The sequence below is a fragment of the Branchiostoma lanceolatum genome, chromosome 14, assembly GCF_035083965.1.
Source record: "Branchiostoma lanceolatum isolate klBraLanc5 chromosome 14, klBraLanc5.hap2, whole genome shotgun sequence".
NCBI lineage: Eukaryota > Metazoa > Chordata > Leptocardii > Amphioxiformes > Branchiostomatidae > Branchiostoma > Branchiostoma lanceolatum.
The window spans coordinates 10,845,672-10,862,980 of NC_089735.1; the positions used below are offsets into that span (position 1 = coordinate 10,845,672).

Below are 17,309 nucleotides of genomic sequence, written 5' to 3' on the forward strand. Positions count from 1 at the left end.
AAAAGTAACCAAGAGCTGTTAAGGTGGGGGGTGCACCCACTGTCGTGCATTTTCATCAAAACCAGTTTGCTGAAAGATGTTAAGAGCTGCAAACATTTATAGTATGATGGTATCAGTCCTTGTTATGTTGGCTACATAAGCTATCGTGTCCACACTTTCAAGACTAGCATCTGTAAGAACATACTTATATTTCAAAATATTTGAATCAATGATCACGAAAATAAATAACACCACTCATGTGTACAGTAGAATAACAGTTGTTGTATTAATTAATTTCAGATTTGTTACAGCAAAGTAATAAAACAGGACAGGGGTAACATCCTTTTCAACCCCGGAACAACTTTTAAAATGATTTATTATGACACAAATCATCATCATAGCAAAAAAGATACTAATACACACTGCTACAACTATATACATGTAGAATACAATTACCAATACAAATACATATAGCAAAATAGTTGGCAATGAAAGAGTTGGTAAGTATGGGAGCTCCTGTTAATTATATAAGATGGCACCCTGAATAAAGTCCATATACAATAGATACAGATGCAAGTAAACCTTATGATGATAGACTGCGATGCAGCTATAAGCAATGATCAGAGAAAGTATTATTGAATGCTCTCGAACCACATTAGAGTGGACAGTCCATAGTCTCCTTTCAAAACACTTTTGATAGTTCCAAGACTTGACAAGAATCAACATGTTTTCATCAAAACTTTGGCATTTTCTAGTCGTTTACACGACAGTATTACACAATGTTAACGACATCACAATCAATATCAGTAGTTCATGTCTTGTGGAAAGCATTTTGCTTTATACCTTTTGTCACTACAATTTGCTTTAGATGAGTGTATGTCATACTGAAGCACCTATGAACTGTACAGGGGAATGTTGCAATAATCTTGATAATCACTAGATGTCACTAAATGACTACTGCCTACGTATGTTGAATGTCACACTGTGAACATCTACTATTAGGCCACAGCAAGCGAATTTTATGGATGACGTGCACATTGATTTTAGCTTGATTTCAGAAAAAAATCCGCTCTCCAGCGATGGACAATTGACAAGAAATTCATTCTATCTGTTCACCCAGCACCCAGGCTAGTGTATTTGTAGAAGTGACACTAGTGAGGTACATTAAGCCATGTGTGTAGTTGTAGAAGTAACACTAGTGTGCTAGCCTTCAGTGAAGTTGTAGAGATGACACCAGTGTGGTAGCCTTGAGTGCACTTGTAGAAGTGACACTAGTGAGGTACATTAAGCCATGTGTGTAGTTGTAGAAGTAACACTAGTGTGCTAGCCTTCAGTGAAGTTGTAGAGATGACACCAGTGTGATAGCCTTGAGTGCACTTGTAGAAGTGACACTAGTGAGGTACATTTGTAGCCATGTGTGTAGTTGTAGAAGTAACACTAGTGTGCTAGCCTTCAGTGAAGTTGTAGAGATGACACCAGTGTGGTAGCCTTGAGTGCACTTGTAGAAGTGACACTAGTGAGGTACATTTGTAGCCATGGGTGTAGTTGTAGAAGTGACACTAGTGTGCTAGCCTTCAGTGAAGTTGTAGAGATGACACCAGTGTGATAGCCTTGAGTGCACTTGTAGAAGTGACACTAGTGAGGTACATTTGTAGCCATGGGTGTAGTTGTAGAAGTAACACTAGTGTGCTAGCCTTCAGTGAAGTTGTAGAGATGACACCAGTGTGGTAGCCTTGAGTGCACTTGTAGAAGTGACACTAGTGAGGTACATTTGTAGCCATGGGTGTAGTTGTAGAAGTAACACTAGTGTGCTAGCCTTCAGTGAAGTTGTAGAGATGACACCAGTGTGATAGCCTTGAGTGCACTTGTAGAAGTGACACTAGTGAGGTACATTTGTAGCCATGGGTGTAGTTGTAGAAGTAACACTAGTGTGCTAGCCTTCAGTGAAGTTGTAGAGATGACACCAGTGTGGTAGCCTTGAGTGCACTTGTAGAAGTGACACTAGTGAGGTACATTTGTAGCCATGGGTGTAGTTGTAGAAGTGACACTAGTGTGCTAGCCTTCAGTGAAGTTGTAGAGATGACACCAGTGTGATAGCCTTGAGTGCACTTGTAGAAGTGACACTAGTGAGGTACATTTGTAGCCATGGGTGTAGTTGTAGAAGTAACACTAGTGTGCTAGCCTTCAGTGAAGTTGTAGAGATGACACCAGTGTGGTAGCCTTGAGTGCACTTGTAGAAGTGACACTAGTGAGGTACATTTGTAGCCATGGGTGTAGTTGTAGAAGTAACACTAGTGTGCTAGCCTTCAGTGAAGTTGTAGAGATGACACCAGTGTGGTAGCCTTGAGTGCACTTGTAGAAGTGACACTAGTGAGGTACATTAAGCCATGTGTGTAGTTGTAGAAGTAACACTAGTGTGCTAGCCTTCAGTGAAGTTGTAGAGATGACACCAGTGTGATAGCCTTGAGTGCACTTGTAGAAGTGACACTAGTGAGGTACATTTGTAGCCATGGGTGTAGTTGTAGAAGTAACCCTAGTGTGCTAGCCTTCAGTGAAGTTGTAGAGATGACACCAGTGTGGTAGCCTTGAGTGCACTTGTAGAAGTGACACTAGTGCGGTACATTTGTAGCCATGGGTGTAGTAGTAGAAGTAACACTAGTGTGCTAGCCTTCAGTGAAGTTGTAGAGATGACACCAGTGTGATAGCCTTGAGCGCACTTGTAGAAGTGACACTAGTGAGGTACATTTGTAGCCATGGGTGTAGTTGTAGAAGTAACACTAGTGTGCTAGCCTTCAGTGAAGTTGTAGAGATGACACCAGTGTGATAGCCTTGAGTGCACTTGTAGAAGTGACACTAGTGAGGTACATTTGTAGCCATGGGTGTAGTTGTAGAAGTAACACTAGTGTGCTAGCCTTCAGTGAAGTTGTAGAGATGACACCAGTGTGGTAGCCTTGAGTGCACTTGTAGAAGTGACACTAGTGAGGTACATTTGTAGCCATTGGTGTAGTTGTAGAAGTAACACTAGTGTGCTAGCCTTCAGTGAAGTTGTAGAGATGACACCAGTGTGATAGCCTTGAGTGCACTTGTAGAAGTGACACTAGTGAGGTACATTTGTAGCCATGGGTGTAGTTGTAGAAGTAACACTAGTGTGCTAGCCTTCAGTGAAGTTGTAGAGATGACACCAGTGTGGTAGCCTTGAGTGCACTTGTAGAAGTGACACTAGTGAGGTACATTTGTAGCCATGGGTGTAGTTGTAGAAGTAACACTAGTGTGCTAGCCTTCAGTGAAGTTGTAGAGATGACACCAGTGTGGTAGCCTTGAGTGCACTTGTAGAAGTGACACTAGTGAGGTACATTTATAGCCATGAGTAGTTGAAGAAAGCTAGAATTGAAACATAGTGTGGTAACCTTGAGCTTACTTGTAGAAGTGACACTAGTCTGGTAGCATTGAATGCACTTGTAGAAGTGAAACTAGTCTGGTAGCTTTGAAAGAAGTGAAACTAGTCTGGTAGCTTTGAATGCACTTGTAGAAGTGACACTAGTGTGGTAGCCTTGAATGCACTTGTAGAAGTGACATTAGTGTAGTTGTAGAAATGACACCGGTGTCATAACCTTAGTGTCACTTTCTGCACTTCTTGAATACAGGAATAAAAGTCTTGTTGGCTGTGACACCCTTTTTTGTCGCTTCACTACTTGTTTGACATTTAGGCATCTTGTCTGTTTGTGCCCATCTTATTTTGTTTTTTGTACTCTGGCATTAGATATTGAGTCTGCAGTGGATGCCATTCATAAAATGTGCTTGCTGTGGCCTTATGTGCAGTTTTGCAAGCTTTTTCTCAGAACCCTTCTTTTTTAGAACATGTGTCTTGTACATGAGTCAATGCTCAGATCAATTTACTAGCTTGACTGTTTACAGAACATTCATGGCAGCCTTACATATTTACACATATACATGATGGTGATGCAATGTACAATTATGTTGTTGTTGTAAATGTATTTTCACAAAATGAATGATAGCTGCATGCTAATGTTTTTCACCCCTTCATCTAATAAGAAAAATAACCACAAATTAAACCATTTGTACACAATGACATGTAGAGTTGGGTCGTTGTCCATCATTCAGAATGCTGCTGGATCAGAAGGTCCTGTGTTCGAATCCCATCTGTTGTCGCTCATCCGACTTGTACGCTATTGGAAATGGTTACTGCCCATAGTATGGATTGCTTAACCATGTTCCATGTTCATGTTGTATTTGTGAAAGAGAGGGAGTGGAATTTACCAAGTACATTGGGTGAAATTTTAACTGTTCCTGAAAGTACGCTTGGTTGAGATGAATATTCATTTCAAAGCAATTTTTCATAAGAAGATCAGGGTGTTATTTTGAATGCTCTCCCCATCTTGTACCACGTCAGAAATATGTGAAAAGCTTGTTTGCTGACTTTTATGTTACAAAATACAGTTTTAAAACTTGGCACATTTTGGTAACTGGCAAAGTTGAAAGAAAATCCTGCCAAATACTAGACTTCCAGTGGCCTATATAATTCTTTGTTTCAATCATATCTCTGATAACATAGTCCTCTTGTCTTCAAGCATTTCAAGCAAAAGCAATGTCTGACTACAGTTAAGCTAAACAGTCATGCATTACGTATACCTGTGCACAGCTTGACTATTACATGTAGTATACGCTTGCCCATTGGTGCTTTTAGATGAAATAGTTTTTTTACAGCCACAACTGCTAATTATTATAACCAGCTAACATATTTTTTAATCAATACAGATCGCATATTTCTTGTCATTGAAATTGTTGTTGACAAGTGCTTCATACATAAATTTTCCATGATTGGCATGACGGTTTGCCTTTGGCATTTCAGAATGCTCCCTTTCCTTTAACCAATGAATATTCATCGAATACAATTCTAACACGAGTTGTGAAGTGCTATTATTTACAGTCATTAGAGAAAATACATCATTTAGAAAAATATCAAATATCATTTAAGCATAACGTTACATCTTTTACAGGTGCCACAAGTATCATCTTATTGATATGCTAGTTGTTGTATATTTGATACATCTTATTTACTTACATTGTACATTTAAAACATGCATGTCTTCAAACTAGGAAGGAGAACAATAAATGGATTATGCCTCAGTGGAAACTGAATGTATGTTTTCTTTGAAACATTTGACCCTCTCTTGAGATGGCAAAAATTGTATATCGTTTCTAGATGAACCAGCAATATGGGAATAATTCATAAAGCTATTGATATGTGTATCTAAGAGGAGAGTGCCTCGATAACCAACGTTGCTTTTGAGTCCGTGGAATTTCAGAACGCTCCCTTTGTTTTAGCAATGAATATTTGATCAATATCAATCCAAGATGAGTTCTTTTGTGGGTCTTTTGTGACCTTTTCTGCAAATCTATCGTTTTCTCTACTAATGTACGTTTTTTCTGCCCCTTCCTCGAGGAGTAGGCAAAGTACAGAGAGATAAAATGATGAATTACTAAAAAAGACATACTTAACTTCATGTTGTGAAAACAGGTATAAAACGTTTATCCTGGGCCGTATCCTCACATCTGCTGGAGATCGATATTTCCTTTCACCAGAGGTTTCTGCAATTTTGTCACCTTTTTCGTCTTTTAGGGGCCAGTTTTTTCGGGAGAACATGGTTTGGTAATGTGTTGATTTATAATCTGCAGAATGTGTGCAAGCCTGCCTTTTGTCTGATATTGAGATTTGTGAATATGACTGGAATATTTCCCATTATTTCACACATGATCCTGCAGATGTGAATGTAATCTGTGGTCTTTTTTTGCTTTACATGTATTAAACCCAACAAGAGACCAAAATATTAACAAAGTCTGTTTGTATGGCTTTGGCCCCCGCCATGCATGATAAATGGTATAGCCCAGACACGTTTTGGCAGTTTTTTTTTCTCATTAGAATGCAGAATTTTGGCTATTCGTCTGTTCACCCCATGAGCAGATTACATATCTTTCCTAGAATAAACCATCCATACAAGATGACAGCTTTTTTTCAAGTTGATTGGATGAATATGCACAGTAAACAGGTCCTAGTCTTTTGGACTGACTGAGAGTAGTAGTAGATTGATATAATAATTTTCTTAGATTTGAAGATTTAAATTATTTTTAATCTAAGTCTGATATAATAATTCTTTTAAATAAAGGAAGAAAACAGGAGAATCATTAAATTTTGCACACAATATGTTGGAAACATTGTTATAGATGCATTTCTAATAACAGACTTAAATGTAATTTGGTGGCCATGTTAGATGTCATTAGCAAATAATTACCAGTGCTTTAACAGTATATGGTGACTTTTATAGGTATATGTCAAAAGATATGTTTTTGATTAATTGATTTGGAAATGTTTGGTTTGGTAGGTTTGGTAGGCAAAATGAGGGCTTTGAAAAATTTACACATTTTAGGTAAATTTTGCATCAAATTTCATGCAAAGTACTTTGCATTGATTCTTTTCATGCAAGAAAATACATTCCAGAATGAAATCTCCACCTTCACGTTTGAATGTTTTTCTGTTTGTTTTTGTTTTCATTTAAACAAAAAAAGAATATGGTGTTTTGAAAGAAATCCCTGTATCTGATCGTAATTGCCAGTAGAACAGTTCACGTTAGGAAAACCATGTTTGGCGATAATCTTTAGTCGTCTTTGTAGAATAATGAAATAAATCTTTGTGGAAAATTTGATTGTGTACAATTTTAATTTTTTGGAGGGGAGGGGTGCAATTTTACCCAGTAAAGACCCACTAAATAAACATACAGGATTTCGTCCGTCGATTTCGATCCTCTTTTCTCAACTCACTGACTCTGACTTTCAACGGACGCCGGTTCATAGCTGTTTGTCTCGGGGGACTCTGGGGTGTCGTTTACTGCCTCTCTGCGGTCATTCTGGCAGTAGGTAGCTGCCGGAGACCTGTCAGCACCTGTCGCAGGGGAGGGGCAGGCGTAACTGCCGCCCCCACCGGTGGTGGACTGGCTATGATGGTTTTCATCATAGATGGCGGACTGAGTACCCGTCTCACTACTGGGGGAGGTAGCAGGCTCGTAGCTATTGGCCACTGGGGACTCTGCAGAGTTGCAGACTGCCTCGCTAGGGTCATGCTGGTCATATGCGTTGGTCAGGGTACGCTCTTGGTTAGTGGCCAGGGCAGGGGAGTTGTAGCAAGGTGCCTTGCGAGAACCCTGTGCGGTACTGGCATTCTGCTGGTAGGCAGAGGACTTGGTGGCGCCCGGGTTGGGGAGAATGACTGGGTGCTGGTAGCAGGTTTTGCCGGACTCGCCACCGTTGGGGTTATCACGACCATTTTGGCCATAGGCAGCCACGACGGCCCCTTCCCTGTTTGGTGTGTGACGGGGGCGCTCGGTGCTGTACGGGCGGGACGACACGGGGTGTGTCTGCGCGCGGGGGCGGCCTGCGTACGCTGCGCACAGCTTCGCCTGACCGTACGGGACGATTTCCGATTGGGAAGAATCGACCCGGCGCAAATCAGGGTGGTCGTTGAAACCAGCCTCAGCGTAAGGGCTGATGACTGATTCTGAATCACGCAAGCTGTCGTGATCCTCGAAACGACCCTCAGCGTATGGACTAATCACTGACCTATCCAAGTCGCCATGATCTCCAATAGGCCACATAGAGCAGGCAACGATCTGATTGCCTCTCCGGTTTGGGTCTCCACCATTCACCGGAGCTTTGAGCCTGCGCTTCATACAGCTGACACATTTCCAAACCCCTACCATGGCAACCAGCGACAACAGGCCAATAGCTACCCACACGATATACCAGGTTAGATCGCCATAGCCATCATCACTCACACTGATGAACAGTGGTGTGGTGTTGATGCTTATAGGCAAAGGTGTGGTGCTGATGCTGGTCGAGAATGGTGTCGCGTTTGTGATTGGGTGCCCTGTTGCCATGAAGACGGCAGTGTAGGAGCCACTTTCCGAAGAGACAGTACAAGTGGTGTTCCCAAAGGACAAGGGCTCGGTGGTCTCAAGCCAAAGGGTGAAGCTGGACTTCCCCATATAGTTAGAATAAAGGCTGCCATTTCCTGATTCCTCAAACGGTTTCTCTGCTGGCCCCATACATTTCACCCAGCCCTCGGCCTTTAGGTCGGTCACCACTTTCACGGTTAGGTTCCCTATGGGCAGACTAGCGTGTGTCGTCGTGTTTGTGTCGTACGTGATGTTGAGTGCGAAGTGTGAGGCGTTAGGGAAGGCACACGACAGTTGGGGCAATTGCTCCCAATACACGCTCCCAATGGCTTCGTACTTGTATGCGGCATTGCGTTCAACATTCGCGATCTCAATCAGTGGTACCGGGCAGGGCAGTGCGCTAGGCGCGGGGTGATTTAGCATCAGCGACGAGGCGGGACAGCTTCTTCCGGGGAGGACCCTTATTGCCGAGAGAAAACTCCGCTTGAACTTGAACGGGTTACTACCCCCGTGGTCGTACAGCCAAGCGTTTGCGCACGTACAGCGCGGCGGGTTTTCCAGCTTGACAGTTACAAGCTTCAGTGCCCTCCCTTCCAGCGCCATGGCGGCAATCGCATTTCCACGCAGGACGAGCCTGGTTGGAAATGACGATTTGAACCATGCGCCAGACAGGAAGGAAAGCCTGTTTCCCGCCAGGTTGAGGATAAGCAACTTGTTTGAGTGGAACGCGCCCGCAGCAATGTGGGAGATTCTGTTACCCTCCAGGTTCAGGAATTCCAGCCGCTCAAGGCCGTGGACCATCCCCGCGCCGATTGTTTGCAGTTTGTTCTCAACAGCGCGGACATGTCCCACGGACTTGATCGCCTGCAAGGTCCCGGGTGCTACGTTAGAGATACGATTGGCACTTACGTCAAACCACCATGTCTGCACTCCTCGGAACGTGCCAGGCGACAGCGTCAGGATCTGGTTGTCCACTAGGATGAGGCGGGACAAGCTGGGCAGCCCATCAAAGCAGCCATCCTGCAGCAGCACATGTCATCGAACTTTAAGTAAATAAAATTTGCATGCAAAAACAAAGTACTTCCACAATGCTCTCCTATAGCCGTGGCATATAGAGTGAAATATAATGAAGAAAGAAGGAATCCCTGATCTTAAAAGCCAGTGACAGGATCATTGGCCCAAATGAACACCAACAAAAGAATATTTGTAAGAATTGCATATTGTATAATATCGTACCTCCATATGTGTCAGGTTGTTCTCCAGCAGCAGCACACGTTTGAGACCTTCCATCCCAGCAAACGTGCCGTTCTTCAGAGTCTGGACGTTGCTCCGCCAGAGGACCAGCTCAGAGACCTGTGGCAACTTAGCAAACGCCCCTGCCTCTACTGCCGTTAGGTTACAACCCACAAACCACAGCCTGCAATCTCTACCACATGGGATCTGAGAGAGGACCTCTGCCTTTTCAGTGTCAAGCTTACCAACGTCATTGTCAACGATCATGATGTAGGTTCTCCCTAGTGGTGAAGGGACATCAGTGAGACCCCCCTGTGTAGGCCTTGTTTCATTTGAGCAGACCTGACAGGATTGGAACACCTGACTCAAAGAAAAGGTAAATCCAAAGGGGCCTCTGTAGCTCATTGTTTCCCATGGATACTTGGTCCACTTGTACCGGTACGCTCCAATGTCATACCGGTACTCATGACCATCCATACGGCTGTTGCCTACACCACACTTCGCAACGGACACCCCATGGCAGCTCTGCCAGCTACCTGCATCCACACCAGGCACAAGCAGCTGCAAAAGCAGCAACAAGCAGACTTTTGTCGTCAGCTTTATCGCCATCATACAGCGTTAACACACCATAGCATTGATAGCAATGATAGCTATACTACAATATCCCCAAAAGGAAACAGTTACAAGCAAATGGTTCTACAAAAGTGTTACCGTTAGTCTGCACCCACAACTTCACCTGCAGGCAGAACCTGGGCAGCTCTGAAAAAAGCCGTGTTGTCTGCAATGGCGCAACAGCGCTCTAAGCGCACATGATCTTGCACAAGCCCCTACTTGATTAAGTCTACAATATTTCACAATATGCTTGGTTATGTCAAGTGGAACTGCGTCGTGCGTGCGTAGGAACAACAACAACAGAAGCATTCCCAAACGTCAGATATTCACGTATGACATGCTTTACCAGATTGGTTTTTATTAGTCTGTTTAAGGGGGAAACACAAAAGGTTTGAAGTCAAGAATATGTGGTTGACTGATTTTCACTGCCACTACGCAACCTCTTATAGAGAGTTTTTGGTAATGTGAACTTTGAAAAACGGGTTTATTTGAATGTTTCCTTCCAATACATGTACATTATTGTAACTGTAGTCTCCATGAGGCTTCTTTGGGTGCTGAAAATATAGCCTGGTAATAATTTTCAACTGGCTATAAATTCCCCGGCGGGCGAATTCCGGGCTGGCGGGCGATACTGCCAGCACCTTTAACAAACGCACGTACATAAAGAGAGAGAGAGATGCTCACTGCATAAAGCTGCAGAGTAAAAGAAAGCTACAAAAAGTGTCTCACAATTCTAGTGAATCTTTCTCGACCCAAGGCCTATATACATATACTGTTAATGCAGAAATGTTCTGAAATGATATTGTCTGTAGCGTGTGCGTGAATAGATATTCATTAATTTCCACCCTTAGCAACTTAATTCTTCTATTGCGTTGACCCAAAAATTGACCTGGAACTTCAACAATTATCCCATAAGAACCAATACTTAATGGATGCTTTCCATCATGCATCACACCCAACAGGTCTGTATGAAGGGGCACTAGTCAATTCCTGGATTTTAAATGGTTCATTTATCGATCCGTCCGTCTGCGATTGATTCTTACGAATTTGGTTGATTTTGTATCCATGTGATCTTTTAGAAAATAACACTCTCCTCTGGTCTTATGTATGGCTTTAAGTAATCATTGAAGATCGACAGTAAATGGAAGTCACAATATTAATACTGCTGCAGTACCGTTAGTGACCTAGTGTACAGGGAGCGCTTTTAATCCATGCAATTGGAGCTGATTGCCCTTCACAGCGTAAACATATCTTGGTATTCCTCGATGCTCACTCGTAAAAAATCAACAACAATCAAGCAAAAAAACAGCACCAATACGCGGTGAGATCAATTCATTCTATGAGTAGCTTTGATAACTGTGATAATTGGCTGTTACCGTAGCATATCTAGGAATAGTTGAGAATGATGCATCTTTTGTTATTTGACGTCATTTCTTGCTTCCAAATTGCTTATGAGACGTTTTAATTTGTAGTGTCTTTTTAGATTCATATTCCAAAAGGTACCGATTATACTCTTGGCATTTTTTTGTTTATCGATGCTCATGTACTCTCATTTGCTTTATTTTGTATAACATTTCATTTTACATACACAAACAAGAAATGAACAAAATAGTTAAACCCTTGTACCTTCTATTAAGTATGATGCATCAAATGCAAACAATTTGCGTGGCAACTCGCTTTGTTCTTCCCATGTCTACTGTGAAAGCATCATTAGCTACCCAAAATTACATACTGGTAAACAGCTATTTCACGTCCCTCTTATCCCTAATGTAGGAAATCTGGACTTTCAGAAACAGTCGAGTTGTTTAAGGGAATCTGATGTTCAAATGTTTTATTGTTTTGTATTGTTCTTTTTCATGCTGTACATGTTCATCATGGATATAAGTTCCACGACTTGACTTGACATCAGTTTAACTCACATTACATATCCACAACATCCGTACAAAGCCATCGATGACAAGAATCGCAGATGTGAGGTCATGCCGTCATTGTACTGTAGAAATGGACGGGGTGTCATACCGTACCACACACCAATTGATTAGACTTGGGTTTGCTAACAAGATGGCAAAATTGCAGATCATTAAAATTTTTGTTGTATATTTACATGTTTCTTTTTCTATCCCTTAGTCTAACTAGTTGACCATTTGGGCACCATAGAAGATCTATCAACACCCGCCATGGTATTCTGTTCTTCTTATTGTTTCACTCAGTGTCATGCCTGTCCATTCTCTGATATCATCCTCCCATCTTTTCCGTTGTCTGCTTTGTTTACATTGTTACAGACATGAATCCAGCAGAACTTCTCTTTTCTCGCAAGCCCCGGGTCTCACAGGAGATCGGATATGTCAGTTTCTCCAGCTTCTTGACTGTGAGCCGCAAAACTTCCGCCAGTTTCCGGATGGCGGCCATCCTTGTGTTCCCGTACGCCAGGACCATACAGAAGTGACCGCCCGTACTGCCGAAGAAATCCGTCACTTCTTCATCGGGCCCGGCAGTCAGGATAAAACGCACGTCTGGATCCGTCTTCAATCTTTGAATCTGAAAATGAGAAACATACGTCTTTTTATCTATTTATTGAGATTTACCACATTTATGGAAGGATTTGCATAACAGGTGACTATCACCTTTTCAAGATGTCAACCCGGACCTGACTGTATGGTTTGATCCACTCACACCGGGAAGGACCCCTACTCTTTTAGTGTGGTGGGTTCTTTTACGTGCTCGAGGTGTGACTCTCCTCAAACATGGGACCTCCATTTCACGTCCTGTCCCAGGGACGTCCCTAACCGAAAATCAGTATATGTAAGAGTAAAGGTACAGCCTGGTGTGTGTGGATCAAATAGAATTAGAATACGCCTCTTGTACTCAGACGTGCCAACGGACATGGTGTGTAGATTACAACTGGTTTATAATGCAATACAAACAAACAAACATACCAATAGAAATATTCTCACACATTAGATATCTTCTTTAACCCACCTGATCAAAGTCCATCAGATTCCCGGCCCTCTCCAACTCCCTGAACTTGACCAGGTACATGATACCGTGTGTCCCGGTCGGGATAGGCGGAGTGTGCTGGATGCCGCGACCGGCGGACAGGCTTACGTAGTCCATCCGTCCTTTCTCGAAGCACGCAGAGTATAGTGCCTGGTGATGCCTTGAAGCCCGTGCATTGACTTCGATCAACTTGAGCTACGGTAAACACAGATCTGTTAGGTGTACGCCTTCACGTGTGTGTTTGACTTGCTTTGTGACAGTTTGTATTGAATTTTGAATATTGTTCCCAGGGTTAACCCTTTGTAATAGCTTTCGGCTAGTTGGGTAGCCCTGGCTGCACTTTTTTTATAGCCAAATCAATCAATCAATCAAATCAAATCTGTTTAGGTAATAGGAGGTTCCTCTGCAGTACCATGGAAAGGCGCCAGCAAGGGGCAAAAAATCTGATCAAATATATCTGCGATAGATGTAAACCTGAATTTACAACATTCCATCCATAGCTTCTTGAATTATGCTGTTTAACCATAAAGAAAACCAGATAACATCACAAACAACGTAACAGCCATCGAAAACATATCCTTCTTGGCGAAGGTAATGAAAATTTGTGAGTTCTCCGTACTATATGCAGAGAACATCATAAGATAACTAAAAAAAGTACGTGAAGACACAATGATATGCATACATCTATCAAAGATAGAGCCTAGATTAAAGCCTACTTTTTGAAAGTAAGAAAATTAACACGATTCATATAAAAGCTTATTCAAAGCACGAGAAGGTTTACCAAAGTCATAAGGAAATCTACCTGCTTGTCTTTCATCTGGAAGACTTCGATGTGGGCGAAGGAATTGTTGAAGCCGAACTGGATCATCCTGGTCATCACGGCGTCATAAAGGTCCCAAATCGGTTTCTGCTGATCGTCATTAAGGGTAGTCGGACAGATCATGGTCACAAACCTGGCGTCCTGCTCGTCATAGCGGAGACTGTCCGTAATCTATAGGAATGGAAACTCACATGGTTATCATTTTATATGGTTACAGGTTGTTTCGCTACATTGTCAGTTCGCTACTTTTCGCTACATGGCAAGTCGTTGCACTACATGGTACAAGTTATATTCTTCATTGGAAACATAAAGCATTCTGTTTACTGTAAGCTAGAGATACCATACGACTGATATAATGATACAGACAGAGGTATGCATTTCCATGTATTTCCCACCACTGATTTACTTTAATATCATCATTATATGTATGTATGTTTTATCATCAAGTGATACAGGCTTGCTTTCCCGTATATCACAGTTTTATAGAGTTCAAAAACGTTAGTATTATCCCAACATCAATTTTTACGCATACCCGATTAAGTGTCTTAATTTTGAACGATGCATCCATGACATTGCTGGTCCACGAATTTCCTCAATCTGCTATTTTAGATCAATTGTACGGTACGGGTGATGTGATTGGATTAATCAAGGATATTAACCTCATTGGATTAATCAAATTTAGTAAGGTTTTGAACTCGACACGCACCGCCCAGTGCACGATCTTTCCATCGATGACACAGCCGTCTACAGTGTAGAAGTTTTCCGCCTCCACGAAGGGCTCGACGACCACGACATCGCGTAGCGCGAGAGGGAACTTCGTTATATCCACATACTCCTCGTAAAAACTCCTGCAAAAAGGATCAAATATAGTTTATAATCTGCGTTGAACACACACACACACACATGTACACACACACACACACACACACACACACACACACACACACACCATTACCAGTGCACTAGCCCCCCTGCTGTAGTGTTTGTGTGAACTTGTGTGGCCAAAGGGCCTCGGAACGGAGATGGGCGCCGCCATATGCACCATGTATAATAGGGATGGCTTTAACTTAAACTTATAAGTAGCGGGTTAAAAAAACGAACATGCCAAATAACATCATAAAGTACATAGGGTATTCAGTTACATCCATCCCTATTCAAATCTATTCACTGCACATTCTTGCTAAACATGGAACATTTGGATCACGGGTTATCAAAAGTTGGAGATCTGCTTGCGATATTTATAATCACACCGACCATGCTTACCTGAAAAATGACGCACTCGGAGCTGAGAGGAAATTCGGGTATTTGTCCCTCATTTTCCGTAGATTCTGTAGCACGCTTCTCATTTCACCATGGCTGGTAACTTTCTTCACACCGACAGAGGCGAACCCTGTGGCTGGCTTCACGAAGGCAGGAAATCCTAGCAGAATATAGTTGCATGGTTGAGTAAAATTCACTCTATTTTCGGCACATTCTCTAAATGTCATCTATATAGTGTTATGAACATATGCAGCTTAAAGCCTTTTAGGTTTATCATGTAAAGCATACATTATGTATTTTCATACGTATATGGTATAACATTTGTAACACAGCTATACAACGTATGCCAAACTAGAGATGAAAACATGGTAGTTTGAATCCACTGACGCCACCGATGTTGTGCCCTTGGGAAAGGCACTTTATACGACTTTCCTCACTCCACCCAGATTTGGAAATGGGTTCTTATTTTTCTCTGTACATGACACTGTTAACAATAACTTGAATGCAGTGCCACGTCGTCATTGTCCAAAAAGCAAGAAAAAAATGCATACTAAACGAAAATGCACGATTTAAGATATTGACAGTAACACAGCACTTCACGTCATTGAACTTATTGAAAAGAGTATATGCTTAGGTACGACCGTTACGATTGGATCATGAAACATGGTCGCATCTGGTATTACTAAGGTCATCTGAGCGCTGATGGACTCGCGTTACAGACCATTGATATCCAGAATCTAGATCTACCACGGCGTAGGGAGTGGTGTTAGCGGCTGGGTCCATGTATTGCCTTGTGTAAGCTTTGTGGAAAGCAAGGAAGCACGCCTCCACGCTTGGGCCGGGTAAGCCGTGGAAGTCTCTGGCGATGGCAGAATGCACAAACGTGGAGATGTCACTCAGGGCCAGGACGTTGTTGACACTGTTGTCTTTCACGATCTAGAAGAGTGTACACGATTATATTGTACTTATAGTTGTTGATGTTGCTTTTTCGACTCCTAGCTACAAAATTATCAATCGAAGGAACGTATGTCTTTGTCCGTGCGTGGTTACAAATATTACAATCCCAATGCTGTAGCCAAGAATAGATAACGTTAGGTAGATGGGTTGGAAAATAGACTCCGAAAAATATAGAATTCACAATTTTTAGCCAATATGGCGATTTTAACTTCAGGTAGCTAAAACCTGTCACGTGCATTACAAAGAAAATTGTATGTACTGCCTTTCTGTGGATTATCAAAAACACGACGTAACTAATGTAAGAACATTTTTGCTCACTTACTTCCTTTACTCGTTGAACATAGTCCAGTAGTCGCTCGTTGTCATTGATATTGCTAAACGCAACTTTCTGGACCTGAAAAAAAGATATTCAAAGAAATATCAATAAATGCCATTCTTCGGGTCGTCTGAATGAACTTGAAGCATGTACAGGGACGTCAAACTACGGCACACAACTTTACTTCGAAAGTTTATGTTAGTCAATTCCGTACACTAGTATTCTTTACGTGCAGATATTTGAGGCTAACGGTTAAAACTCTCACACACTCACTCGGGGCGGCCGGCTTTACGTCCCCTTCCGAAAGGACGAACGCAATCCGTACAGGGCTCGAACCTCCACCCCCTAGATCTAGAGGGCATAGACAGACTGACAAAGTATACCCACCTTTACCAATGGACAACGAAGCAGCTCCTGTTTTTCTTCCAGGTTTCCGTCAGAGAACGGGATCAGTACGGAAACGTCACTAGCGATTGAAGACATTGTCCGATGTTTAAATGCCCAAGTAATTCCTAATTCAAGACCTGTAGTAAACACAACACCATATGTTCTTTTAAAACACAATACATGTAGTCACTATATATATGGAGTCTATATTGATCAGTTACCACCTAATATGGTCTAATTAATATTTTATTTGTTACGCGTGACGTCACATTTATGACGTCACGTCCGTTACAGGTGTACAGTACTTCCACCCCAAATATTGGAACTGTTTACCGACTTTTCAGGACAGAATGTCAGCATGGCACTGGTGACGTAAATAGTAACCTTGCTTTTCTACCGCCCAAAAAAGCTTATATGGCTTACATATCATTCACGTTGAAATAAAGACAAAGAAACAAACAAACAAGCAATTGGTACTTCTCTCCCTCTCTGAAACAAGCATTAAAGATTTGCTTCTCGTGCATACAAGTAAGATACGCAAGTTAGATTCTGTTTAATCTATCGGATGGCTCAGCGAGGCTAAAAATCGAGTCCGCCATGACACAAATGTTACCAGTCACACACTCACAGCTACATGTACGCCTCAGGGTAAGTGGATGACGTCAGCCCTCTCCTCTCAGTGACTTTGATTAATGCCACATGACGAAAGACTATGATCATCACAATGTGATATGAACAGATGCATTTACTTTCTCAGAAATTCACTGGAACTGAGTGACTG

At 42.2% G+C, this 17,309-nt stretch overlaps 1 protein-coding gene across 1 annotated transcript; it reads right to left on the reverse strand.

The window, feature by feature from the left end:
• Positions 1-11,172: 11,172 nt before the first annotated feature.
• LOC136448718 (uncharacterized) lies at positions 11,173-16,683 on the reverse strand. Its single transcript, XM_066448363.1, has 7 exons — positions 16,529-16,683; positions 16,148-16,219; positions 15,590-15,804; positions 14,315-14,456; positions 13,591-13,779; positions 12,771-12,983; positions 11,173-12,329 (listed from the first exon to the last, which is right to left on the reverse strand). Exons 1-7 carry the CDS (start codon positions 16,622-16,624, stop codon positions 12,060-12,062), a joined length of 1,197 nt encoding a protein of 398 aa, XP_066304460.1. The 5' UTR covers positions 16,625-16,683; the 3' UTR covers positions 11,173-12,059.
• Between the last annotated feature and the right edge of the window lie 626 nt (positions 16,684-17,309).